Source organism: Rhinolophus sinicus, chromosome 15 (genome assembly GCF_057876585.1).
Source record: "Rhinolophus sinicus isolate RSI-liver-muscle chromosome 15, RSI-T2T, whole genome shotgun sequence".
NCBI lineage: Eukaryota > Metazoa > Chordata > Mammalia > Chiroptera > Rhinolophidae > Rhinolophus > Rhinolophus sinicus.
In genome coordinates, this window is record NC_142515.1 from 47,183,985 (window position 1) to 47,210,481 (window position 26,497).

The 26,497-nt window shown below is 38.6% G+C and overlaps 1 protein-coding gene across 1 annotated transcript; it reads left to right on the forward strand.

The window, feature by feature from the left end:
• DDX21 (DExD-box helicase 21) lies at nucleotides 1-21,148 on the forward strand. Its single transcript, XM_019731779.3, has 15 exons — nucleotides 1-174; nucleotides 2,534-2,971; nucleotides 4,165-4,240; nucleotides 4,966-5,144; nucleotides 6,736-6,853; nucleotides 8,169-8,354; nucleotides 9,149-9,294; nucleotides 9,943-10,092; nucleotides 10,471-10,632; nucleotides 11,845-11,964; nucleotides 13,299-13,372; nucleotides 14,880-15,039; nucleotides 15,823-15,957; nucleotides 17,940-17,984; nucleotides 18,584-21,148. Exons 1-15 carry the CDS (start codon nucleotides 88-90, stop codon nucleotides 18,851-18,853), a joined length of 2,346 nt encoding a protein of 781 aa, XP_019587338.2. The 5' UTR covers nucleotides 1-87; the 3' UTR covers nucleotides 18,854-21,148.
• The last annotated feature ends 5,349 nt before the right edge of the window (nucleotides 21,149-26,497 follow it).

Consider the following 26,497-nt stretch of genomic DNA (forward strand, 5'->3'; position numbering starts at 1 on the left):
AAGCTGGGTGGGCCCAAGGGTTACCTTAGTCTCTTCCTCTCCACGCGGTGGACGAAATTGGTCGCTTTACGCATTCCGTGCTGAGTGATGCCTGGGAAACTCCTTAGTGACGCGGATTTGGAATCAGACACGGCCATGGGGAAAATGGAGATACCGCGAAAGCAAAATGAGAAGGTGCCACCGAGGGCCGAGGGACCTGGGGCAAGGCAGGACGAGCGGCCGGGGCGCTGAGGGGAGCGGGGCCGCGGGGTACGAAGAGGAGGGGTGTCCCGGCTGGGAGCGCGTGAGGCGCGGCGCTGACCGGCCTCGTGCGGAGACACGCGTGGGTTTCGGTCAAGGAATGCCCAGGAGTGGTGGTCTCCGCGGGCGATGGGCGCGCTGCCGCCCTCGGGTAGCTCTGGCGGAGAGGCCGGGACCGATCGGACCTGGAGGGATGGCCGGGTGTCCCACGTGGTCCCGGAGTCTGGGCGCCCTGCACCCCGTGCTTATAGTTGTAAGTTTACGGTTCGGCCCCACGTTTTGGCTCAGACTCAGACCTAACTCCAGGCGAGTGCGTTCGCGGAGGGAATTGTAAGTCAAGGTAGAGACTGACACTTTTAGACTAGACCAGCGAGACATGAATCCACCTGTACAGGTACACGTGGGTGGCGTCAGCAGTGACGTTCTTTTTACCCCATTAAGTGAAGTAGTTTGTTTTCCGGTAAGCAACCCTTAGAAGAAGTAATTCGGTTCCTCTTAATGTTTTTTCACCAGATTACCCGTGGAAATGTAAAGCCGCCTGTGGTGCTAACTGTACACTATATTTTTGAGATAGGCCAGCAGAATTCAGTAGCCATAAATTACCTTGATAGTTGTCTGCCTCCTTGCTGTTGCTTCTGTAGATAGTGATTTAACTGTGACTGAGTCTGTTCTGAGATAAGGTCAGTGGGAACGAAGATTGTCCCTGAACTTGTGTTGTATACGACTTAGAATTTTCCTTCCTTGTTGTGTCTGGGTCTTTTTTATGGGGAGTTTTTACAACAGCAATATTTTGGTGTTGTAGAAGCCGAAGAAGCACAGACTTGTCTTCACAAATGGTGAGGAGGTGGTCCTGCTTTACCTGCTGTGCATCATTGAACGTGTTCAGTTGTGGGACCCTCAGATTAGGAGGGACATGACCAAACTCCACTGTGTTCCAGAAGAGACCAAGGGGATGGGAAATTCACTCTAATTTGGTGAAACCAAGGGATGAAAGAACTGAAGTCTTGGATGGGGGACCAGATTATTTTTCAGATGTCTGAAGGACAGGTCTTATGGGAGACATTACCCCTCATCCATGATTTGAGAGCAGAGGCCAGGCCTGAAGTTTCAGGGAGGCAGATTTCTGCTCAGTATAGTAGTCTGTACTTCCGGGATTGTGCTGTAGCTCTGCCAGAGAGGTTTTAACAGGCTACAACATCTGTCTAATTGTTTTCAGTAATAATTAAGTTTTTAGTAATATGAAAAGTTGGGTAGGTCAGACATTTCAGGTAGGAGCCATAATCTGGTTTGGTTTTGAGGTTTCACTCATTACACTTCCTTGTAACTTTTTTTCTTCTTTTCTTTTTTTTTCTTTTTCAAAGATTTTATTGGGGAAGGGGAACAGGACTTTATTGGGGAATAGTGTGTACTTCCAGGATTTATTTCCAAGTCAGTTTGTTGTTCTTTCAATCTTAGTTGTGGAGGGCACAGCTTAGCTCCAGGTCCAGTTGCCCGTTGCTAGTTGCTAGTTGCAGGGGGCGGAGCCCACCATCCCTTGCAGGACTTGAGGAATTGAACTGGCAACTTTGTGGTTGAGAGCCCACTGGCCCATGTGGGAATCGAACCGGCAGCCTTTGGAGTTAGGAACATAGAGCTCTAACCAACTGAGCCACTGGGCCCGCCCCACTTTTTTTCTTCTTTAAATTAGGTACAGCTTTTTTACACGTGGGGTGATAGGTTGTGGGTTTTTATAGCTTTTTGGTTCAAAAAGTGTCTCTATGAAAATTCATTTGCGCTTGTGAGAAGGCAAGGCAGATCTTATGAATTCTTGTTTGACCTGTGCGGGAATTCTAGCAAAGAAGTCTGCTTAATAGTATCTATCCGTGGACATGTATGGCCTATTACTCTATCAGAATTAAACTGTATTTGATCACTTGCTATAGTGTATTTAGTTTAGAGCCTGTTGGAGCATCCCACGAGCCACCACAAATCCCTTGTGAAAGTTTGATTTTACAGTTTGTTTGACCAGTATAAATTAAATAATTACCAAGAAGCATTCTCTTCCAAGCTAATGAAATTACTAATATGTACTTAACTCCATAAAGCTAAGAAATTGTACTAAAAAGGATACTGTTTGATTTTTGCCTTCTTGCAAGGTGAAAGTACAGATGTTGAAAAAACCCCAAATTGTGTTCTTCTTAATTATGTGATTTTGTAATAATCTAGAATTGGTGTATTATACAAATGAATCAGATTCTCTGTTCAATGTTTGTATTTTCTTTATTGATTTTTTTTTTTTTTTTTTTTTTTTTAGAAAGGTAGAAAAAAGGCAAAATCTGAAGAGGCAGCAGAAGAAATAGAAGAAGTTGTTTCCCCCAAAGCTAAAAAAGTTAAAAAGAAAGCAGAGCCTTCTGAAGTTGACATGATTTCTCCTAAATCCAAAAAGGCAAAAAAGAAAGAGGAGCCATCTCAAGATGACATCATTTCTCCTGAACCCAAACGTGTAAAAAAACCAAAGGAGCCCACTGAAAAGAAAGTTATTGCTTCTAAAACCAAAAAAGCAATAAAAAATGATGAGCCTTCTGAAGAAGAATTATCTGCGCCTAAGCCCAAGAAGATGAAGAAAGAAAAGGAAATGAATGGAGAACTTGGAGAGAAAAGCCCCAAACTGAAGAATGGGATCTCTCATTCTGGACCTGATTCCAACGCCAATGAAGCTGCCAGTGAAGAAAGTAACAGTGAGTTAGAGCAGGTGAAGTTGTATTTAAATATGTAGAATGTATCTTTTGTTATTGTTTCAGATAAATAAGTAGGTTATTGGTACATATTATTTAATAAAGGGAGGAAATTTGATATGTCAGCACTTCATGGGGGATCCTTTGAGCATAGTGTCAGAATGCCTCCTTTGCAAGTAAGCAGATCTGTTTAAGTTTGGGGAAAATCTCTCAAGATGTCAACCAGTGTATTTGTATGTCAAAAATCAAGAGGAAGGATATAGTCATGCAAATAGACCCTAGCTTCCCTCTGAAGGATTTCACAAAATAAATCACGATTAAGTGGTACCACTGCAAAGGTATTTGCTGGATTGTATAAATCTCTTTGTTTAGGCCATTAATTTGAGTTGAACAGGATGATTAAATGTCTGCATTTGGAAATTCGTTCTGTTAGCTTTCAGAAACGCAGTCATCAAAGAAAAACCCTAATTTTAATAAACAATTTTGTGTTTGGTGTAGGTCATGATCAGCATTTAAAAATTTTTTTCCGATTATTAAAGTATGTGATCTAGAGAATTTAGGAAATCCAGAATTTTATCAAAAAACTCCCTAGAATTTCTGCATCAAATTTTGATGTTCCCTTATAGTACTTTTTATATATGCAACTACTTCTTTAAATCAGGTTAGGATTGTACTATATACAATCTTGTATTGTGCCTTTCCTATTTTTATATAAGCATTTCGCCCACTTTCATTAAATATTTAATTTTATGTACTTATTTTATTATTAAATAAAAATATTAAATCTTTTTCATGGTTACATAATCATAAATATATAGAAATTCACATACTTATTCTGTTGGGCATTCAGATTTTTTACTATCAAATAATGCCACTGACCACTTTATCATAACTGTTTGTTCCTTATTTTCTATGGCTATGGGAAAGGGCTGATGACCTGTTTAACAGTATATTGAGATTGAATCTGCCTTCACTAGCCACACATAGTATATGTACAGTATATATTTGCTATAGATATTTCTTTTGTTAGGGTTTTATAGATTATTACAATATATTTCCTTTTCAGATCTTGATTTAGCTACCGAGTATCTTTTTGGTTGATTGAGAAGAGATGTTTTTAAAATAGGTTCTTTTGTTTCTCAAAAGACTTCTCTGTATTAACTGTAGGAGTAAAGTTATTGATTTCTTTCTGTGGCCTTTTACTTGATAGGAAATACCTGTGGAACAAAAAGAAGGAGCTTTCTCTAATTTCCCCATATCTGAAGAGACTATTAAACTTCTCAAAGGTAATATTTTTGGAAATGTTGTATAATTTAGAACATTATTTGGAAGCACTCCACTGTTTTTGTTGAGGTGAATTAGGATATGTTCTTGTTGGAGGACAATATATGCAACCAAATAATTGGAGTAGATCTATATATTCAATATAGGACTATACCAGTGATGGTCCTTTGCTGCCCCTTAAACAGATGGTTAAAATTGATTCAATACAATATGTGTATTCCAAAGTGTAATGATTGATAGCGCTGCTGCAATTAAATAGTTGATGTCATGTTAGCGTTTTCTTTTTTTATCCTCTTCTACTTTTTGAGCCATCTCTAGGTTAGTGATAGCAGCCTGGCTTAGAACTCACCTTGGCAGTGTGCCTGTGAACGAGCTCGGTAGTCACAGATGCTCAACTAGGTGTTTTCTGAACAGGTGTGGCACAGTCTGGACTGCACAGCACCTGATTTTCAGGCTTACACTGACTTATGGATGATATTTCATGACAAGGGACCTAATCTCTTAAAATAATAAATATTTACTATAATTTGGTGCTTTAAAGTTTGTTGATACTTTTCAGTCAAGCAGATTCTTCACTACTAGGATATATGTGAACGTGACTTTGTAGATGTTGACCAGAATGTAGTCCCTAATTCTGCAGGATCAAAAGCATGGGGATGCTTGGGTCCTCCCGTATGGCTGGTATTTTAAGAACTGCAATATCAGATGACGGTTAATTTATTTACAGCCCGTGGAGTGACCTTCCTATTTCCTATACAAGCAAAAACATTTTACCATGTCTACGGTGGAAAGGATTTAATTGCACAGGCACGGACAGGAACTGGGAAGACATTCTCCTTTGCTATCCCTTTGATTGAGAAACTTCTGGGAGAAATGCAAGACCGGAGGAGAGGCCGTGCCCCTCAGGTAAGCAGCTTTAACAGGGACCTCAACGCTTCCAGATCTGCAGAGGAAAAACCATCTATGTGTGTACATACCCTGTTGTTTTTATTGGATTCTCCTTAAAGCCTTTTTTGGGTATTTACTGTATAGATCTTTATCTGCTGCTAAACCAGGATAATTTTTTTTAAGTTATAGCTTATATTGCTTAACAAAGGTAATTCTTTTAAGAGTGTTTAATTCTTTTAAATCCTATGTATTTAAATACTGTAATCTGTCCTGTTGTTGTGATCACCAGTATTATTCATGCTCATCATATTTTCAAACTATTAGATGTTCCTGGGCCTCACAGGTTTGTTCAAGTGTCTTTGGCTATTTCTGCTTAAAATGGAGCAAACATTTTTACTAGAGACCCATGAATAGAAGGAGGGGCACTCGGAGAGGCCAAGACTCCGACCTCACTGAAATGCCTGTGTTAGCACCTTGGCTGGGGGTAATTTCTGCCCCCACCTTTCTGCTTACTGGCCTTCCATGGTCATGCTCGTTAATTTATTTGTTTACTGCTATAAACATATATAGTAGGACACAAATGAATTATTCTAGTACCTAGAATACCACCTGGCACATAGTGGGTGTTCAGTAAACATCTGTTGGATGCATGTAGCAGGTTGTTCTTAAATCATATTTGTGTCACGCTGTTACCATACCTGCGAATCTGTAGCGGTTTCGTGTTGTATGTCCTGTTGGATCAAACTCAGACTGCTCAGTGAACTGACGCTGGGTGGTGAACACAAAATGATATGTAGATAATGTATTACAGAATTGTACACCTGAAACCTATGTAAGTTGACTAACAATTGTCACCCCAATAAACTTAAAAAATAAATAAATAATACAATTATTTGAAAGGGAAAAAAAATAAAAAAACTCAGACTGGTCAAGGATTCAAAGCCCCTCACCGTGCTGGCCCAGCCTTACTTGTCTGACTTCCAATCTACTTCAGAATTACCGTGCAGTAGAGGTTCACACCATAGGTTTTAGAGCCTTGACTGCCTGAATTTAAATCCAGGCTCTCCCTCTCTTTGCCTCTTGGTTTTAGAACTCTATTGTGTGTTAGTGTAGGTATTACAATTCAATTGTACAATACAATCGTTAGGTGAATAACTTGTGGGAATTAAATGAGAATAATACATATTTAGCATTTAATAGAGCCTGAGACACAGTAGAAGTGTAAATATTAACTAATGTTAATATCAGTAGCGTGACTGCTTGCTCAAGTTGTTCCTTTCCTGGGTGCTGTTCTTTAAGCACTAGCAGCTCCATGAAACTTCCCCCAGTTCCTTCAGCCTGCTGGTGCAGCGCTCCTGGAGCACCACACATTTGGGCACCTACTTTTCTTCTGATGGCTAGGATCACAAGCTTTTCTTTTGAGAAAAGCTATTCAGGAACCATGTTTTATTTATGGTCATTTCACACACACAGCACATTGCAAAGCACATAATAGATGTTTTGAGAATATTTGTTGGGATGAGTTGAACCTTCTGATGGATTCCAAATTTGTTAAGGAACCAGTTACTGCATAATACTTTGAATTCAATTATTAGTTTTTCCTTTTCAGGTACTGGTTCTTACGCCCACAAGGGAGTTGGCAAATCAAGTAAGCAGAGACTTCAGTGACATCACAAAAAAGTTGGCAGTGGCTTGTTTTTATGGTGGAACTCCCTATGGAGGTCAAAGTAAGTAAATCCAAAAGTGAGGGAAGGAACCTGCCATCCATTGTTGGGTGCCCTGGTTGGATTTTTTCTGACCTTGATATCCAGCTCTACCTGGTCTAATCTTCCGGTGGTTTTCTTTTGTTGTTTAAAGATGGTCAAAGAACATGGTCCTACATGATGATGTGTCAAATCCTAAGAATATACCATTCCTAGGATTTGTGTATTTTCTACGTTCATCTAAAGGCTGCAGAGATACCTTACTGAACACAAGAGGACAGAGTTGGAACTATTATGTTGGTGCAAAAATAATTGCGGTTTAAAAGGTCAAAAATTGTAAAAACCACAGTTACTTTTGCACCAACCTAACAGAAAGTCAGAATTCAAGGTTATTCTTTATCTGTCAAGGAATTTGGGTCTCTGCCTCTTCTTATATCCTTAATTCATTTTTGCTGCAGGCAGGCTTTCTTTTCTCTGGGCCCAAGGGACAAATGTTGCAGCCCCTGCTGTAGTATTCCATTACTTTGCCAGTTGAAGTTTTATCATGTAGATCAGATACATAATTCAGGAAGGGATTCAAGGCATTAAAAAAGCCTTAGCGTTGGCACACAAGGCTGTGATTATTTCTTTCCAGCTTTGATGGAACAAATGGAGGCTTTGGCATCAGAAAGGAGGCCTGGATTTGAATTTAAACTACTCACAGAGTAGCTGTGTGATTTTTAAATTCAAGTTGCTTGATTTTGTTTGTACTTTAGTTTGCACATGTATATAATATGGTTACTAAACTCACCCTGCAGGAGTATTGTGAGGACTGAATTGGATAATGTATGTAGAGTGCCTAGTATCCCTAGACTGCAATAGCAACCCAATAAAAAGCTGCATTATTACCATCTCATCCCAGTTATATTGAACTCTATTTTCCTGAATGTCTCTGTAACTTCTTGGAATATTTGCCCTTCTATCTTGTCTCATTCTACCTAAACCCCACCTTATAGAAAGTTCCTATTTCTTTGAGATTCTTATTTTCACTTTGTGAAACCGTGACACTTTCCACCAGCCAAGGAAGTCATTTCCTGGTGTTACCATCCCTAGCTGGTGCATTTTTCTGTTATGTCATATCATACACTGGACTGTCACTTCTTACATGTTTTTTCCACTAGATCAAGGAGTGCCTTGAGTATCGTTATCTTGAATAAAGATACCTTATACAGTTACCTTGTACATGTTACCTTGTATAGTAGTTAATACATATTTCAGAATAAAAAATACTTAATTGGTATCCCACACTAATAAAAGGACTTGAAAACCCAGTGTGTCTTATCGCTGATGTTCTTTATAGTTGAACGCATGCGGAACGGGATCGACATCCTGGTTGGGACACCAGGTCGTATCAAAGACCACCTGCAGAATGGCAAGCTAGATCTCACCAAACTGAAGCATGTTGTCCTGGATGAAGTTGACCAGATGTTGGATATGGGCTTTGCTGATCAAGTGGAAGAGATTTTAAGTGTGGCATACAAGAAAGGTAAACGCCAAGTTCAAGGAACTGATAGAAGAGGTCAGAGGAAAAGTGGGTGATTAAGTAGTCTGCTAAGAGTTAAATGAAACCTTGGGAGATTGGGAGGTGACTTATTTTAGTCAGGAATACTTGAATTTTTTTTTGGAAAAATGATTTATCACATAACTATAATGGAGGAAGTTAATTATAACTTTAATGTATATTTTGTAAAAATTTGGCATAATCATGAAGTGGCTGTACCATGATTTAATTCCATTTGCGTATTTTAATTTTTAGATAATATAAATAATTCTGCTTACAGACGTTTTTGTGCAGAGAGCTTCCTTTCACACCACAGTATTTGGAATTCTTTAGGGTAGTTTTCCAGAAGTGAAATTACTGAGTTGAAAGATATAAATAATTCATGCTCCTCAATGTACATTGTCAAGTTGCTCTCTAAGTGTCCCTACCAGCTTATACTGCCATTTCAAATATATGAAAATGCAATGAATTGGTATTTTCCAGTTGGTAGGTTTTGTTGTAATGGACAGGTTCCCCTTGTGGTTCATAAAGGCCAATGGTTAGAAAGCATAGTAAATTTAAAGTGCTTTTCTATTTCAAGGACCCTTTATATAAATTATTTAGGCAGTATTTCTTTGTTGGGAACCTCTCTGTCTTTCATTTTTGTGTCCTCAATGCCTGGGTTGGCCTAATGGTTGCTGTGGAATGTTTGTTGATGGGCCCCGGGAGAATTGGGTGAGGTGGAATACTATGCAGGCTTGTTTGGGTTATTCGTACTGACTTTTTTTTCCCCCCCAAAGATTCAGAAGACAATCCCCAAACATTGCTTTTTTCTGCAACTTGCCCTCATTGGGTTTATAATGTTGCTAAGAAATACATGAAATCTACATATGAACAGGTGGACCTAATTGGGAAAAAGACTCAGAAAACGGCAATAACTGTGGAGGTAAATGATTCATTTGGTTGCGGAATCACTAATAGTAATAAATTGTATATCATTTTTCCCATCTGATAGTTTTAAGACTGCCAAATACAAACTCTTTTTCCAGATAAATAATAAATCCATATGAAAAGCCAAGTAAAGATAAATTTCTTTTTGAGTTGTATATGGTATGTTTTCTAAATTTCGTCATCTGGTAGCCTGATTTCAGAATCTTTTAAAACCTAAATCGGTCTTATCTAAAGAAATTACACCTAGAATCTAAACACTAGAGGGCAGCAGAGAAACCTAGTGCTTTGTGTTTTTCATCTTAGGATCCTGTACCTAGATGAATTCATTTCACCCAAGGAACAGGTACATTTTTCAAGTGGATGAAAGGACAAAACACAGAAACTTTTCTCTTTTCACTTATTTGGTTTCTTGCAGGAATCTGAATGGTATTTCTTTTCCTGGTTAGGTCAGAAAATAGATAAAGAAGCGATATGCTCTTTGGAGAAAGGGGACAGGCTCTCTGCTTTAACGGTTTAGTTTTTTCTCTAAACGGGTAGCACAGTCTGCTCTAGTCAGGCTTAAACAATTGCTTCTGTACCATTACTGTTGAGCATGTGATTCCATGTTCCAGCTCAATTGATCTGTTTTTCCCTGTCTTACAAGCATCTGGCTATCAAGTGCCACTGGACCCAGAGAGCAGCAGTTATTGGGGACGTGATCCGAGTGTACAGTGGTTTTCAAGGGCGCACTATCATCTTCTGTGAAACCAAGAAAGAAGCCCAGGAGTTGTCTCAGGATACGTCCATAAAGCAGGTTGGTCCTTCCTCTCCATTTCCTTTAGGGAAGAAGCATCTTTTAATTAATAGTCAGAGTATACATGTTAGAGCTCACCTAATCTGTCAGTCTCCTCTCAAAGATAAGGAAAAGGTGGCTCAAACCCAAGGTTACACCAGCAGAGTAGATTTGATCACTCTTATCTGGTGTTTTTACCTTGCAAGTATAGTTGGGTACAATGATTTAATGACCAAGGAGTGGAAATAATTTTGATGTTTGTCCATGTAAGACAGGTGTTTTCCCCTTTGTGTTACATTCAGCAGAAGTATCACCAAAATATGAATGTCTTTTACAGGATTTAAAAAGTACCTGTATTGTTGGATATGGTATTCTTAGGCCAGTTTATTTCTTTCGCAGGAAGCCCAGTCATTACATGGAGACATTCCGCAGAAGCAAAGGGAAATCACCCTGAAAGGCTTTAGAAATGGTAATTTTGGAGTGATGGTGGCAACCAATGTTGCTGCGCGAGGGTTAGACATCCCTGAGGTTGACCTCGTTATACAAAGTTCTCCTCCAAAGGTAAGTGGCTTATACTTTGATTTTATTTTGTTGTTTCTTTTGGGCCCTAAAACAAAATGGAAGTTGTGTTCTTTACTTTCATGTGATTAGTAATAGCTGTCTCTTGAGTGCTAGAATGCTAAGGGTGATTTTTTAAATTTCCTGTGAGGCCCTCTCCTCTGAACTGACAGTTTAGTGCCAGTGTGGTCAGTGGCCAGAGATTGGGAAGATCATTTCTGGTTAGAGGGAAATCCTGGAAGGCTTCATGGTGGTGGTGTGATTTTGAACTGGACTTTGAAGACTTAGATGGGGTTGGGGAAGGATAGATGAACTCATGAGTTAGATGATAGAGAAAGGAGAAAAGGCCTGTAGTTAACATCCTCTGTGGTTAAAACTGTGGGTTTGTGGGACGTAGGAACTTCTTAGGGAGGGCCCTGAATCATAGTTTTTGTGGCATGGACAGTACTTCACATAAATAAAAGTTGGTCTGAAGGAGACTGTTTCCATCACTTCAAGCGTGAAGACCCGATAACCTCTTCCAAACTAGCAAATCCCTCAGGATTAAAGGTTGTTTACAATGATGGAAAAAATACCTGATTACTATGAAGTCATCAATCAGTTCTTACAAAGGAAGTCCCATGGTGTGTGGCATCGACATTGTTTCAATGAGTGCTGTCCAATGTGATAGCCACAGCCACACGGAGCTGGGAACACTTGGAATGTACCTAGTCTGAATCATCATGTGCTCTAAGTATAACATACACATTGGATTGCTTTTTATTTAAAACTTTTTATTATACTCATTGGATATTGAAGACGTGAAAAAAGAAAAGATCTCATTTGATAGCTTATTTTATATAGTTAGCATATTGAAATGATAAAACGGGGGTATATTGAGTTAAATAATATTAAAAGTAACCTTGTGTTTTTTTTTTCCTTAACTTTTTAGTGTGGTTACTAGGAAATGAAAGATTGAAATTATGTATTATGGTTCTGTTGGACAGCACTGTTTAGATGCTTTTGCAGATTTGTCCACAGGATAGGGACCATTGTTCTGGAGGTTTTTAAAAATTGTCAGTTATTTAATTTAAATTGAAATGCTAAGGAAATGCCTCACACCCCTGGTAGATGTAACCTGTGTAGATGTTGCCTGTGTAGACGTCTCAGGTCTTTGTCTCCTTGTTGTTCATTGCCACTCATTTTACTCATTGTCACTGTATTTTACTTCAATAGGATGTGGAATCCTACATTCATCGTTCTGGGCGAACGGGCAGAGCTGGAAGGACAGGGATTTGCATCTGCTTTTATCAGCACAAGGAAGAGTATCAGTTAGCGCAAGTGGAGCAAAAGGCGGTAAATTACTATTTTCTTAGCCTTAATCAGCAAATGTTGAGTTCTAAGTCAGTCTTCGGTTTCATTACATTTTTTATTAGCTTTAAATTATTTTTATCTCCAGCATGTGGCCATGACTGAAAGCTTGTTGTTAGATACATGGTTTATGTATTATTCTACGATTTAAAGCCCTTTTTGAAGTAACTTTGGATTTGAAGGCAATGGTTTTGTTTTCATATTTACAATTACAAGAATTGTTCTTATGTTTGAAAGGCAGTTTTCAGACAATGATAACATGAACACATCCAAAATATTTAAGCACGGATTTGGGAGTTATAGGAATTGCTCAAAAACCAAAAGGATGGGAATATGTGAAGGATAAATTTTAAAGTAGGAGAGAAGAGACTAATTTTCCTTACAGAATTTCTGTAAAGAAATTCTTACGAATTGAACGTCAACTATAATTAAAAAAAAAAAAGTCACGGGGATGTGTAGTGCAGCCTGGGGAATATAGTCAGTAACGTTCCAATGACTGTACAGTGTCGGGTGGGCAGTAGACTTGTGGGGTTATCACTTGGTGAGTTATGTAAATGTCTGATCACTGTGTTCTGTGCGCCTGAAACAACAAAAAGGAAATTCTTACGTAGGTGCTTCCTCCTCCAGGAGGTGGAGCTTAGTCTCCCTCCTCCATGAGTGGACCACACTTAGCGACTTGCTAACAAAGAATAGAATAGGAATTGGGGTGGAGGGGATGACTTTATAGTGCAGAAAGCGGCAAACACTACCTGGCTAGGTAATCATGGTTGACATCAGTGATAAGCATGTACCCCTGATAAGGTGTGATAAGATGGCATTCACCTCTGGTCTTATTCCCTAAAACGCATAGCTCTAGTCCAAGCGTGTAAAAAGTATCAGACAGCCTCATTTTGAGGAACAGTCTACAAAATACCTGACCAGGTCTCCTTAAAACTGTCCAGGCCATGAAAAACAAGGCAAGACAAATTACCATAGGTCACAGGAGACGTACAAGATATGACTAGATGTAATGTATCCTGGATTGGATATTGGAAAAGAAAAAGGATGTTAGTGGAAAAACTAGTGAAATTCTAATCAACTCTGGCGTTCAGTTCACAGTAACATAGCGGTGTGGGTTTCTTAGTTGTGATAAATGGGCCATAATAATAATAAGGAAACTCAGTGCATGGCATATAGGAACTCTAAAACCATTGTCAAATAAGAAGTTTATCTTATATATAAATAAGTTTGGTAAATATAAAAAATTAGAGAAGTAGTAACCTCAGTGGAAACAACTAATGGGCATGTTGTACATTAATCTATGGTTCATTTTCTTGTAGGGAATTAAATTTAAACGAATCGGTGTTCCTTCTGCAACAGAGATAATAAAAGCTTCCAGCAAAGATGCAGTCAGGTATGTCCCCTACCACTGCTATGGACTGTTTTAGTGTTTATTCTATTTATTGCGTGTCTGTGTGCAGTAATGAGCTTTGGCTTTTTAAATTTTATTTTCTTTATGCATTAGTTTTAATAATTTATAACCTGATTGTTCTAAAAGCACTCCGACTGCGCTGAAGTAAAATTACACAAAGTAAAAATTCTCATTTCTCCTCCTGCCTGCCCAATCCTGTTCAGAGGAAACCACCATTAGTAGCTTGGTTTGTCTTAGGCAGTTGAAGGAACTGTATCTTAGACATGGTGTAGATGCTCCCCATCTGGAGATTGATTAGTTTGGATCACAGATTATATTCCAAATCTTCATTCAGTCCCCCACCTGGTAGGAATGAGAGATGAGTATTTCTTAAAGTTATAGTAAATATCTACATAGTGAGGATTAGATTAACAGTGTTTGGCATTGGCATTGGAAGAAGAAAATTTTTTATTATGTGGGGTTGTCCTACAAATTGAAGGATATTTAACTGTTTAGCATCCCTGGCTGTGTAGTGTGTATTCCTGGGGGTAAGTGGGGTTGGCACTGTTTTCCAAATGTCCCCTGTGTAGGGCAAGAGACTGAGCATCATTTTTAGAGTGCTTTACACAATTACTATTATAAATGTATGACATGCTTTTTTAAGAAAATAGATGGGGGGAATTCATGATCAAAAGAAAGGCTGGATATTGGCATGTTAACAGCTTGCAAATGAAACTAATTTAACTCAGCATTTTTCAAATGGATTTTAGCGTGGCATGCTTTTCTTCACACATTCTGCAGACAGGGTTGTCTATGGCAGCAGTTAAGGAAATCAGATGGCCAGGAAGCAGAAAAGAGACAAAGGTGCTGCTCAGGGTGTATGAGAGGGTCTTGCAAGGGGCAGCCCTGCCGAAAGAGGCTGCCTGACACGGCCTTATCCATCCTCATGGGTGATCTCTTTCCACTTTGAGATGTGACATTATCGCCACGACAGTAGTGACTCCTGAATAAAAGTAGAGTGTCATAAAGGCCTGTATCATTTGTAGTATGATTTGGGAGTCTTTTTCATTTTAGAATGGAAATAGCTGTAATATTTTCTGATTCTAAAAGTAACACATGCGTATTGTGGAAAAAGTTCAACATTTATCAACATCACTTTTAATGCAGTATGGCATTTCACTGTTTCTGTTTCATGGTTTATTTCACCAGTCCATATTGATGCACATTTTAAAATTGTTTACAGTCTTTTTTTCCTGTAACACTGGGATGAACATCTTAAGATCTATCTTATTATTTCCTTTGGATAAAACTCTTTTGGTTTGGTGGTAAATTAGATACAATGAAAGGAATGGGATGATTGTATACATTGCATCGAAATGATGCATTAGGCATATTAAAGATAGGGTTTGAAAGTTACTGATTTATCTTGAAATGCTGTTGTCTTGAAAATGAAATCTGTCCACTTCTACTATGCTTTCTCCTAACAAATATACTGTTAATCAAATCGTAGGCTTTTGGATTCTGTACCTCCCACTGCCATTAGTCACTTTAAACAGTCAGCTGAGAAGCTGATAGAGGAGAAGGGGGCTGTGGAAGCCCTGGCAGCAGCACTGGCCCATATTTCAGGGGCCACATCAGTGGACCAGCGCTCCTTGATCAACTCAGAGGCGGTGAGGGTTTCTGTGAAGTTTCTTTTTATTTTTTTTTTTCTGTGAAGTTTCTGATGCTTTATAATTTGAAGTTTGAGCAGGATTTGAAAGTGTTCCATTTAAACTTCCCTTGTTTTAACTTTTGCATGAAGGTAGATGTCAATAAATCCATAGAGACACGAAGTAAATTATTGGTGCCAGTGTCTTGGTGAAGGAGGGGAATGGCAGTGACTGCTAATGGGCGTGGGGATTCTTTTTAGGGTGGTGAAGTGTTCTGGAATTTTAGGTAGTGGTGATGGTTGCAAAGTTTGTGAACATACTAAAAACTCTTGAATCGTGTACTATAAAATGGTGAATTTTATGGTATGTGAATTATATCTCAAATTTTTAATCCTAAAATAATACATACACATACAAATGTATATAATACATTTATCCAGAATATCTAGAGACTTTAGAAGGTGTATTCTTTTCTCTTTTTTTTTGAAACTTTGAGATCATTATAGGTTCACGTGTAGTTGGAAGAAATAAAATAGAGCGATCACTTGTACCCTTTGCCCAGTTTCCCCAATGGTAACATTTTGGGAAACAATAATATCACACCTGGGTTATTGACATGTGGCACAATCCACCAATCTTATTGAGAGTTCCTCAGTTTTACTTGTTCTAATTTGTGTGGTGGTTGGGGGAGGTATATCCTATTAGGAAGAACTGTTCCAGACATATTTTAGAAACGTGAGGGCAGGTATTTATCAAGTTAGGTTTGTTTCTGAGACGTTAATTTTGTTCCCCTTCCGCCCATAGGGCTTTGTGACCATGATCTTGCGGTGTTCAATTGAAATGCCAAACATTAGTTATGCTTGGAAAGAACTTAAGGAGCAACTGGGTGAGGATTTCGATTCCAAAGTGAAGGGAATGGTCTTTCTCAAAGGAAAGCAGGTAAGGAAGGCCGGGCCTCTGCTGTGACCTTGCTGTTGGTTCCGTGGCTTTATGCGATCAGTAAACACTGTACAGTGGCTTCTCCCTGCTCTATGGGAGTGCTGCATCTTTTAATTCTGTAGATAGTCTCCAGGCAGTGTCGCCCATGACCTGCAGTTGCCCCTCAGTCACTGACAGCTGCCTTAGGGGTATCTCTAGCCTGCACCATCTACACGCAGGGCTAGACCGAAGATCCAGCTGCTTCCCTGACATGTCCACCAGATGGTGTTTATTAAGCAACTTGAAACCAATTTACTCAAATTTGAATTCAAAACCTTTAATTCAAATTCAAATTTTAAAATCTTGCCTTCCAAACCTGGTGTTCTTTCTCCTGAGTCCTGCTTTCAGTTAATGGCATAGACCACAGCACAGCAATTCTTAAACATTTTGGTCTTACGACCCCTTGATAGTCTTAAATGTTGGGGACACCAAAAAGCTTCTGTTTATGAAGGTTGTATCTATTGATATGTACTGTATTAGAAGTTAAAACTGGAACTCTAAAAGAATGTCATGTTCTGTTAGCCATCAGAGCAGTGATGTCATTCCATGGAATGTAGTGTCTGGAAAACTCTACTGTACGCTTATGAGAGAATGAGTGAAAAGGATTGAGAACATTTTAGTATTATTAGGAAATTAGTTTTGACTCTGTGAAACCCTCAAAAGATCTCAGGGTTCCAGGAGAGCATACTTAGAGAATCACTGGCCTAGTAAACCGAATCAGGTTTATCTCCAACTCATTGCATGTCTCACCATGTTGGTTATGTCCTTAAGCAACTCTACATATTCTATGGCATACAGTCCCAACTTCCACGTGGAAAATAAGATCCTTTGTGAGATGACTCCTGTCCCTCTTACAGATTTCATCTGCCTCACCAGCAATACCCTTCACTCCAGCAATGCCAAGCACACCTTGCCTTCTCTCATCCTAAGTGCATGCTCAACCCATTGCATAGGTTTCTCCCTTTATGGTAGCCTTTGTGACTTGACTTAGCCTTGGTCTCCCTAAGAAGCTTTTCCTGGCCGTATGGCAGAGTTGGGGGCATCTTTGTACTGCAGAGTTCTTAGGGCATACCTTTATTCAGGTAAATTTTACCTTGCTGTGCTTGCTTACTGACGGAGAGCCTCAAGAACATATGACTTACTCAAGGGCAAAGACTGTTTTCTAGTTCTCTCTCTACCCAAATGAGTGCCTGGCATTGAATACTTAGTGAACACGTGAATGAAGATTCCCACAAAGGGCAAAATCCGTCAGTACCTGGCGCTACCTGTGATTATAATTGGGTAAATTGTTGGCTGGAAGGGGTGTTCCTCATAAAATGTTGGAATTAAAGACAGCCAGTGGGGAAGGGTGCTTGTTTCATTTGCAGGGATATTTTGACTGTATTTGTGGAGAAATAGGAGGACTCCTTAGTTGGAAATGATGTCACTGTTTATTATAAAAGATAGTGTCGTATATAAAGTATTGAAATCCTTAAAAACTTCATAGGAGGCTGAATTATAAAAAACTAGAAACTTAACAATAGAAGATCATTTATTTTTCTGCTTTTAGTTAGGCCATCCTGAATAGTTCACACTCTGACCATAGGTTTTGGAGCCATACTAACCAGATTTTTAAAACCTGCTGTACTTATCAGCTTTGGGCCCTTAGACGAGTCATTGAGCCTCTCCAAACTGTTTCCTTGGCTGTAAATATAGCTAATGGCTACTTGAGTGACAGCCAATAATGAGCTCTAGTCAATTCAGAATCGTTTTTGAGTCCTTTTTTTTATACCCTTGGCTTATTGTACTTTTGGGAAGTACAATATGTTGGCCTTGGTGTAAAATTTATTTATCAATACCTTTTTTTTTTTAACATAATACCTGGTCATTTGGAGTATTACTTAATGTGCTTTTCATAACTCTAGTCAAAGGCTGGATTAACTTGAATTTGTTTTGATTTCTAGGGTGTTTGCTTTGATGTCCCTACTGCAGCAGTAACAGAAGTACAGGTATTCTTTCTCTTGGATTTCAAAGTTAACATCTCTATGTTATGAAATGTTCATTATTGATAATACAGAATAGAAAGGGTAACAATAGCTGTGGTTCCTTTACTAAAAGACAGTTTAGAATTGTAGTATTTTTTCTCCTAGCCTTTTATTTAGATTTTTTTTTCTTGCTTAGCCTGCCTGTTTTCCTTTCTGCAGACTTGTGAACAATATCCAGCTTTTCCTCCCTGTGTGTGTTATGTGGGATTTACGTAAACATTTTAAATTGCTATATCTTTATTTAGTACTGCTGTGAGAAACGTGTTTGTACGTAATATATTTATGTTTTACTAGCTGACAGCTTTGGCTACTCTATAGTAATGGAATTGAATAATGATACAATTTGAGGGTACTTCTCATAGTGAAACTTATTTTCCCACACTTTAGTGATTCTGGCTTTTGGGCCATGAAGGATAGTTTATTTTTGACCATGACCTTTTAAGCACTTAGGTTATCAATCTGGTTTTAGTCTTTGAGAAAGGGCAAAAATGTCTTTCTAAGGCCTTTTTAAACCAAATTCAATAAAAATCAAAGCAGGTAGAAATAAAAGCATCTCTCAACAGGAAAAATGGCATGATTCACGGCGCTGGCAGCTCTCGGTGGCCACGGAGCAACCAGAGCTGGAAGGACCCCCGGAAGGCTACCGAAGCTTCAGAGGACAGCGGGACGGCAATCGAGGATTTAGGGGACAGCGGGGAGGAAACAGAAGCTTCAGGGGACAGCGGGAAGGAAATAGAAACTTCAGAGGACAACGATCAGGAGGTGGCAACAGAAGTAACAACAGATTCCAAAACAAAGGCCAGAAGCGGAGTTTCAATAAAGCATTTGGTTAGTAATTTGAAGTAGAGGATTTATATGGCAAAACAACTGTGTTTGGCAACACAGTTGAACATTTTTTTCACTCAAAGTTAAAAGCACATTGTGTTTCCTTCTTGACCACTTGCCCAGGCCCCATCTCTTCCAGAGAGACAAGCTTCATCTGATGATTGTCATTTATAAGTTGATAGCCACTTCTGTGTCAAGTGTTCCTTTTGAAAAGGTGTATGAATTTATTATATTTCATTCTAATGCATTGTCTAGAGATCATAAGGAAAAGTCAAGCATGTATCTGTCTATGCTCTTTAAGTTGACCTGTCTTTATAAGTATCTTTTAATAGTGTTCTTAAATACCTACGAGGAATACAGCGATCTCTGGAGAAGTACTTTGAGAAGTCAGGCTTGCTTCTGTAATTGGCATTCCTCGGCCACCTGCTTAGTAACTACTCCCGTGGTCCTATCCTATAACATGTCTTCTGAGAATTAATACTGAGTGATGTTTTGAAGCAAGATTTCAAATGTAGCTGGGATGTAATAAAGTTTATGCCAGCATATATTCTAGATCTGGAGGGTGGTAGTACATGTAGATTAGCCATCGTTATGTGCATTTTGATACATTTTTAGCTTTTCAATAGAAGGTGATTCATGCTTCAGTGAATTATTCACAGATTTTTTTATATCTATAGCTATATAACGAACTATTTTAATAGAAAGCAACTGTCTTTAAGGAATTCCAAAATGTGTAAGATGGCCCCATAACTTCATTCATAAGGAAGGAGGCTGGATAAATGGGGCTTGAAGATGTACTCTATGTACTCTTGGAAGATTAACATTATTTACCAAGAAGGAATTAAAGGAGGGAGTCCGGGGGCAGAGTTTTTTTTCATTGCCGAGTTAAAAAAAACTCACTGAAAATATTTTTTACATGTGAGGAGGAAACACTCTGCTGAGAGCAAAGAGAACAAGTGAAGATACATGATACAGTATTCTTTTAATGGTGGAAACTTAATGAGTCAGTGTTTCTGGAGGTTAATTTCTAATGGGCAAACGGGGGTTATTAGGAAGAACGATCCAATTTAGTTTCTCAAAGGCCTAGTTCCTGTAGATTACGATAAAGTAATCTATTTTCATTATTAGACTGCTACTCCATTGAAAGGTTTTAGCTGCTTAGAGCCTTTTTTTGTTAAGACAAAATATGGTTATTTTAAGTTGTTGCTTTGAGGAAACTGAAGAACTTAGTATAGCCCCTGGCCAGATAACTCTGAGTACTCAAATATTCTCTGGGAAACTTTCTACATGGTGCAGGAGCCTGAGGGCCATTGTCTTCTCACCTTAATTCCTAGAAATTCTGTGCTGGAAATCTCAGGGAATAAGCCATGATGGAGAAATTAAACTACATGGCCTGTGTTGTTTTCATTTAATTATTTTGAATAACAAATCTTTCTAGGCCCTGATGTGTCTCAGTTGAGTCTATATGTAGCTGCCTTCTTGATCACCTGGCAGTATTAGGGGATCAGAACTCTTGATTCTTGAGGCAATGTTCTTTTTCTGTTTGGACTTCTGTTCTATCTGAATCCTGATTGGATGTTTGTGTCTCTCTTCTCAGAAATCCTCTTGCCTTTATTCCTTCGTCTACTTGTCAATTGTAATGCTTTTCCTCCTCCTCCTCATGGCTTCCCATCAAGCCACAGGGATTTAGGGGAAGTTGTTGGATGATAGACAACTCGTGTGCCTTGTGTATTACAACATACTAGATTCTAGTTTTGCTCAAATACTGAGCATACTTTAATAACCAAAACATTTCACAGTTTGGATAGGAATGAGTACTTTACCAAGCAGATTAAAAGGACATGGTACCTGTTGTTTAGGAAGGAACAGGTAAAACCTTGATGTGGATTAGCCTAAAGAAAAATAATCAGGCATACATCAAGGATAAAGGGGAAGATTGGTGGATGTTTCACTTTATGCAACTTAATTTTAAGGAAACCGGTTGTTTTAATAGGTGAAGTTAAAGTTTCTCCTGGATCCCAGAATTCAGACCATATTTATAAATGTATAATTCAGCTATTGCGTGTTTTAAGTGGGCTAGTTGGGCTAGCCTGGGAAATGTTACCATTTTTACTATTTTCTACTGAGAAAATATTTTCTAATTTATGTATCAAGTCAACAAACTGTTGAAATACAACACGATTTTACATTGGAGTTATTTGTGCAGTGGTTTCTTTACAATTGTACATAAAATGTTTTTACTATAAAATTGAGTTAATGTATAAAATACTACTTTATGCCATAATAAATATATTAGTACTTACTGTTTCTGTTTTTGGTGACTTCCTAAAATTGAAAATAGCTTGAAATTTTTATTTTAAAAATAAATGATTGGTGTAAAAATCCAAACATAGGAGAAAAAACAACTAATAGTCATCCCGTATCTAACATTTTTGTGAGCATCTCTTCCAGGAATGCATTTTCAAAATTGGAATCATTGATTCATTTTGTGAATTGCTGTTTCCCCCTCAACATGTACACACTTTTCTCTAAGTACAGATCTATGACTTTTTTTTTTTGATCTGCAACATTTTTGATGACTACTTGGTATTTCATATTCAACCAGGATTCAAGAAAACTATGTTGATTAAGGTTTCACTATTACAGACAACCCTAAAATGAGTGTTCTTGTATAAATCTTTGCCTACTTATGTTATTGTCAGTTTAGGATAAATTTTCTAGCAGTAGAGTTGCAGGGTCAAACTGAACATACATTTTGGTGCAAGTGGCTCTGCAAAGCAGTACCAGTTTCCATTCCCACCCTACAACAAATGAGAGAACCTGTTTGCTCACAGCACTGGGACACTGGATTTTGGCTTCCTTTTGTCAGTTTGCTAGGTGCAAAATAATATTGTATCATTTTTATCTGCATCTTTTAATTGAGTGAGGGTTAACATCTTTCATTTATTCCCATTTGCGTTTAAAAAAATACCTTATGCATTTATCTTCTGTTGGGGTCTCTTATTGATAAGAGTTCTTTGTTTATTAGTAACGCACATATGTAGCAAATACTTTTTCCAAATTTTCAGTTGCCTTAACTGTATGAGGTGTTTTGACATAAAGTTTTATTATTTTTTTAATGCAGTTGTAACTCAATGTTTTATCATTTCTGGCTGTCTTACATGTACAAAAGTATTCCCCACCTCCAAGGTTATAAAAATATCCACATTTTCTTCTAGAGCTTTTTTGGTTATATTTCAGGCAAAACTCATCTGGGATTTAGTGTGAGGATCAAGTAGGGATCTAGCTTTGTACTCCCCTCTCCCCCAAGGGAGTAATAATTCCATGCTATTTATTAAATAATCCATCCTTTCTCACTGACTTAAATATTGTCTGTATTTTAATTGGAAACAAGTCTCTTTTTAAAGGTAACTTTAAAAGCACTTTATTAAGTTGTTTCTTTCTATTGGACCTACATAGAATTGGGAGTGTTATCCAAGAGCATGTTATTGCTTGTAGTTTTTTAAAAAGATTTAAATTTTTTTTATTTTGAAATAACTTTAGACCTACCAAAATGTGGCAGAAATAGTAGAGTTCTTGTATATTCTCCACTCGGTTTCCACCAGTGTTAAATTAACAGTTTTTATAATCACAGTACAGTTACCAAAACCAGGATTTTTAACATGAAAGGTGCCATCCCATAGAAACTGCTTTGCACTTTGTTTTATTTCCTTAACAATACATCCTGGAAATCACTCCACTTATGTATGGGCACATAGGTTGTTTCCAGTATCTTGTAGTTACAAACTTTCAGTGAGGAAACTTTTGTATTTATTTTTGTACTGTTGAAAAGTGTATCTTTTCAGGGTAGATGCCTGTAAGTGGGAGAGCTGGGTCAAATCTAAGAGCATATGTAGTTTTTATTATTACGTATTGGCAAATTCCCCTTTGGAAGGGAGAATTCTTTCCTTGCAATTTATTTTTTGAAGAAGCCAGGCTATTTGTTCGGTAGATTCTGAGATTTATTGATGCATCTCCACCTGTCATTTAACAAGCTTCTTTCCTCCCTGCATTTAATGCAAATAGCTAATTAGACCTAGAAGGGTGCACAATGTCCAGTTGTCCCTGTCTTTTGACATTAGCAGCAAGAGATGATCATTGCTTGAATCCACAATATCATTAGGGTTCTTGCAAAATGGTGATATTCTACTATTTCTTTTTCATTCATTAGCAAAAATACCTCTGAGAAAGGAAACTTGCCTAATCAACACTTCATTACCCTGAATGCTATTCCTACAGAAAAGGCCAAATAAGTGCTTGATACTTTTCCCTTTATTTATGTACCAGTTTTCAGAATTGGTTTCCTAGCTTCCTCCAAAGGTGGCCAATGAGTTCTTTTTTTTTTTAATATTTTATTTATTTATTTATTTATTTATTTATTTATTTATTTATTTATTTTTATTGGGGAAGGGGAACAGGACTTTATTGGGGAACAGTGTGTACTTCAGGACTTTTTTTCCAAGTCAAGTTGTCCTTTCAATCTTAGTTGTGGAGGGGCGCAGCTCAGCTCCAGGTCCAGTTGCCGTTTTCTAGTTGCAGGGGGCACAGCCCACCATCCCTTGCGGGAGTCGAACCGGCAACCTTGTGGTTGAGAGGACATGCTCCAACCAACTGAGCCATCCGGGAGCTCAGCGGTAGCTCAGCTCAAGGTGCCATGTTCAATTTTTTAGTTGCAGGGGGCGCTGCCCACCATCCCTTGCTGGAGTTGAGGAATTGAACTGGCAACCTTGTGGCTGAGAGCCCACTGGCCCATGTGGGAATCGAACCGGCAGTCTTTGGAGTTAGGAGCACGGAGCTCTAACCACCTGAGCCACCGGGCCGGCCCGAGTTTTTGATTATTATGCTTTTAATTTATTAGGAATTTGTGGATTTTAACATGTGATATACTTTTGCAGTTATTTCATTGATGATCAAATTGTCCCATCTTAGGCCATCGAGAACCTTCTTTTAAGTTGGCACCTTTTCGGTAATTTTGACCTGACCCTTCTAGTCTTTGATTGTTTCCTTGATTTCCAGTGTGACAAGATATCCAGGCTCATCCTGCCCCGGATCTGGAATTACCATTTTCTTTGAGGAACCCTGTTTCCTTATAATAAGAATTACTATTTAGGGCTTACAATCTGGGGACCAAAACTTATTATATGTCCTACATTATTTTTACCTGGCTCACTACATGGCTTAAGTTTATGTTGGATTTTTGTTGTTGCTATGAAAGGGATCTTTTTCTTTTTTAAAGATTTTATTGGGGAAGGGGAACAGGACTTTATTGGGGAACAGTGTGTACTTCCAGGCCTTTTTTCCAAGTCAAATTGTTGTCCTTTCAATCTTAGTTGTGGAGGGTGCCGTTCAGCTTCAAGTTGTCCTTTCAGTCTTAGTTGTGGGGGGGGGGGGGGCGTAGCTCAGCTCCAGGTCCAGTTGCCGTTGCTAGTTGCAGGGGTGCAGCCCACCATCCCTTGCGGGAGTCAAACCAGCAACCTTGTGGTTAAGAGGACGCACTCCAACCAACTGAGCCATCCAGGAGCTCAGTGGCAGCTCAGCTCAAGGTGCCATATTCAATTTTAGTTGCAGAGGGCGGAGCCCACCATCCCTTGCGGGACTCAAGGAATTGAACTGGCAGCCTTGTGGTTGAAAGCCCACTGGCCCATGTGGGAATCGAACCGGCAGCCTTCGGAGTTACAAGCATGGATCTCTAATCGCCTGAGCTACCAGGCCAGCCCAAAAGGGATCTTTTTCTCCATTGTATCCTTCCTCCAATAAAAAGATGTTGATTTTTGTATCTTTATGTGTGACTGGCCTACTCACTGAACTTTACTTTTTCTGGATTCAGTTATTTTACTTTGCCTTTTCAGGAAGACAGTCATACCATTTGAAAATAATTATTCCATTTCCTTCCCAATCATTATATCTTATTTTGTTCTGTCCAGTTGCATTTTCTGGCACCTTCAGGTCAATATTATATACTAAAGATGATACAATCACCCTTGTCTTATTAATGCATTATCCATTAATGATAATGATGTTAAAACAAAGAAATTAGTGCTCTTACTAGTGTGCTGTTTTTACTGGAATGAACGTAATTGATAGACATTTGTTGTGATCTGACCAAACAAGTTCACTCCCTTTAGCCACAACGTGCCTTACACTTTTCTGTCCCTTCTAGTTGTTCATGAAATCTCAGATCACTGCATTTTGGTGATCTGTACTCTATACCACTCACTGGACAAATTCCACCGGGACTGCTTTATAACATCTCACAGAGACCTAAGAATGCTACACCCTCAAAATACTGATATAAAAAGAAGGCTCAGAAGGGATATGCTCCCCAAATAGCAGCCAGAACTCTTCCACCTCAAGTTTCCTATTCTGATGTCTTTGTGTTTCTTAGGTGTTTCTGTAAGGATTTTTCAAAAATCTCTATTTTAGTTTTCACCTGGGTGTTCTCCAGCTAGATCTTTAGAGGTCAGTACCATGTATTATTGTGGTTTATTTATTGAACTACTACAAGATAGTACAGCATAACTGAAAGTGGACTGTGAAGCAAAACTGCCTACATGTTGTATGTGACCTTTGGTAAATTATTAATCTCTGGATCACAATTCCTAATCTGCAGAATGGGAATAATAGTATCTCAGAGGTGTTCTGAGGATTAGATGATTTTGATATATAGAATGTTATCTGGCTCATAGTAATTAGCTACCTTTATTAACCATGTGCCAATTACTTTCCTATTTATGAAGAGATCTATACTGAGCACCTACTATTAGTACAGTTGTTTCCTTACCAGTCTCCCTGCTTCTTCCCTATCTCCCCTTCAGTTTTCTGAAAAATCCTATGTCAGATCTTGTCACTGTTTTCTTCTAAACTATCCAACGCTCCCATCTCACTGATATCCAAAGTCCCTAAAGTGGCCTTAACAAACCTTATATAATTGGGCCCACATCTCTCTACTCAAGCCAAGAGATGTCCTTGTTTCATGAACATACCAGGCACACTCCTGTGACAAAGCTAAATGTCAAATGTACTATTCCTCTGTCTGGATATTATACTTCCCCTTAATGTCTTCATGGCTCACTCCCTTACCTTCAAATCTTTACTCAAATGACGTCTTCTCAGAAAGGCCTTTCCTGACCACCCTGTTTAAAAACAGCAACCTTGCCTCACCTGTTAACACTCCTTATCACCTGTTTGTTTCCATAACATTCATTATCTGGCATTACTATGTAGTTTACTTAATGTATTTAATGTCTTTCCCTGTACATGAGCAGAGTTGTTGTCTCTTTCAACTGTTGAATGTGCCCAGCACTGCCTGGCAAATTAACAGACACTTTTAATATTTATTGAATGAGTGAATGAGTCATACAAAGTTGTGGAAAATGCACAGGTAGGAAGCCAAACTGGCAGCAAGAGTACCTATTAAAAGTCATGCAGATGATGGTGGTCTAAACTACTGGAGATCAAAAGTAGATAGATAAAGAGCTATTTAGAAGGGGCACCAGACAGCACTTGGTTTTACATTTAAGGATGAGAGAAGAAAGCGAGATACCACTCTCAGGTTAGAGTACAGTGGTGCCATTCACTGAGATGCAGAACATTAAGAGCAAATGTGGTGTGGG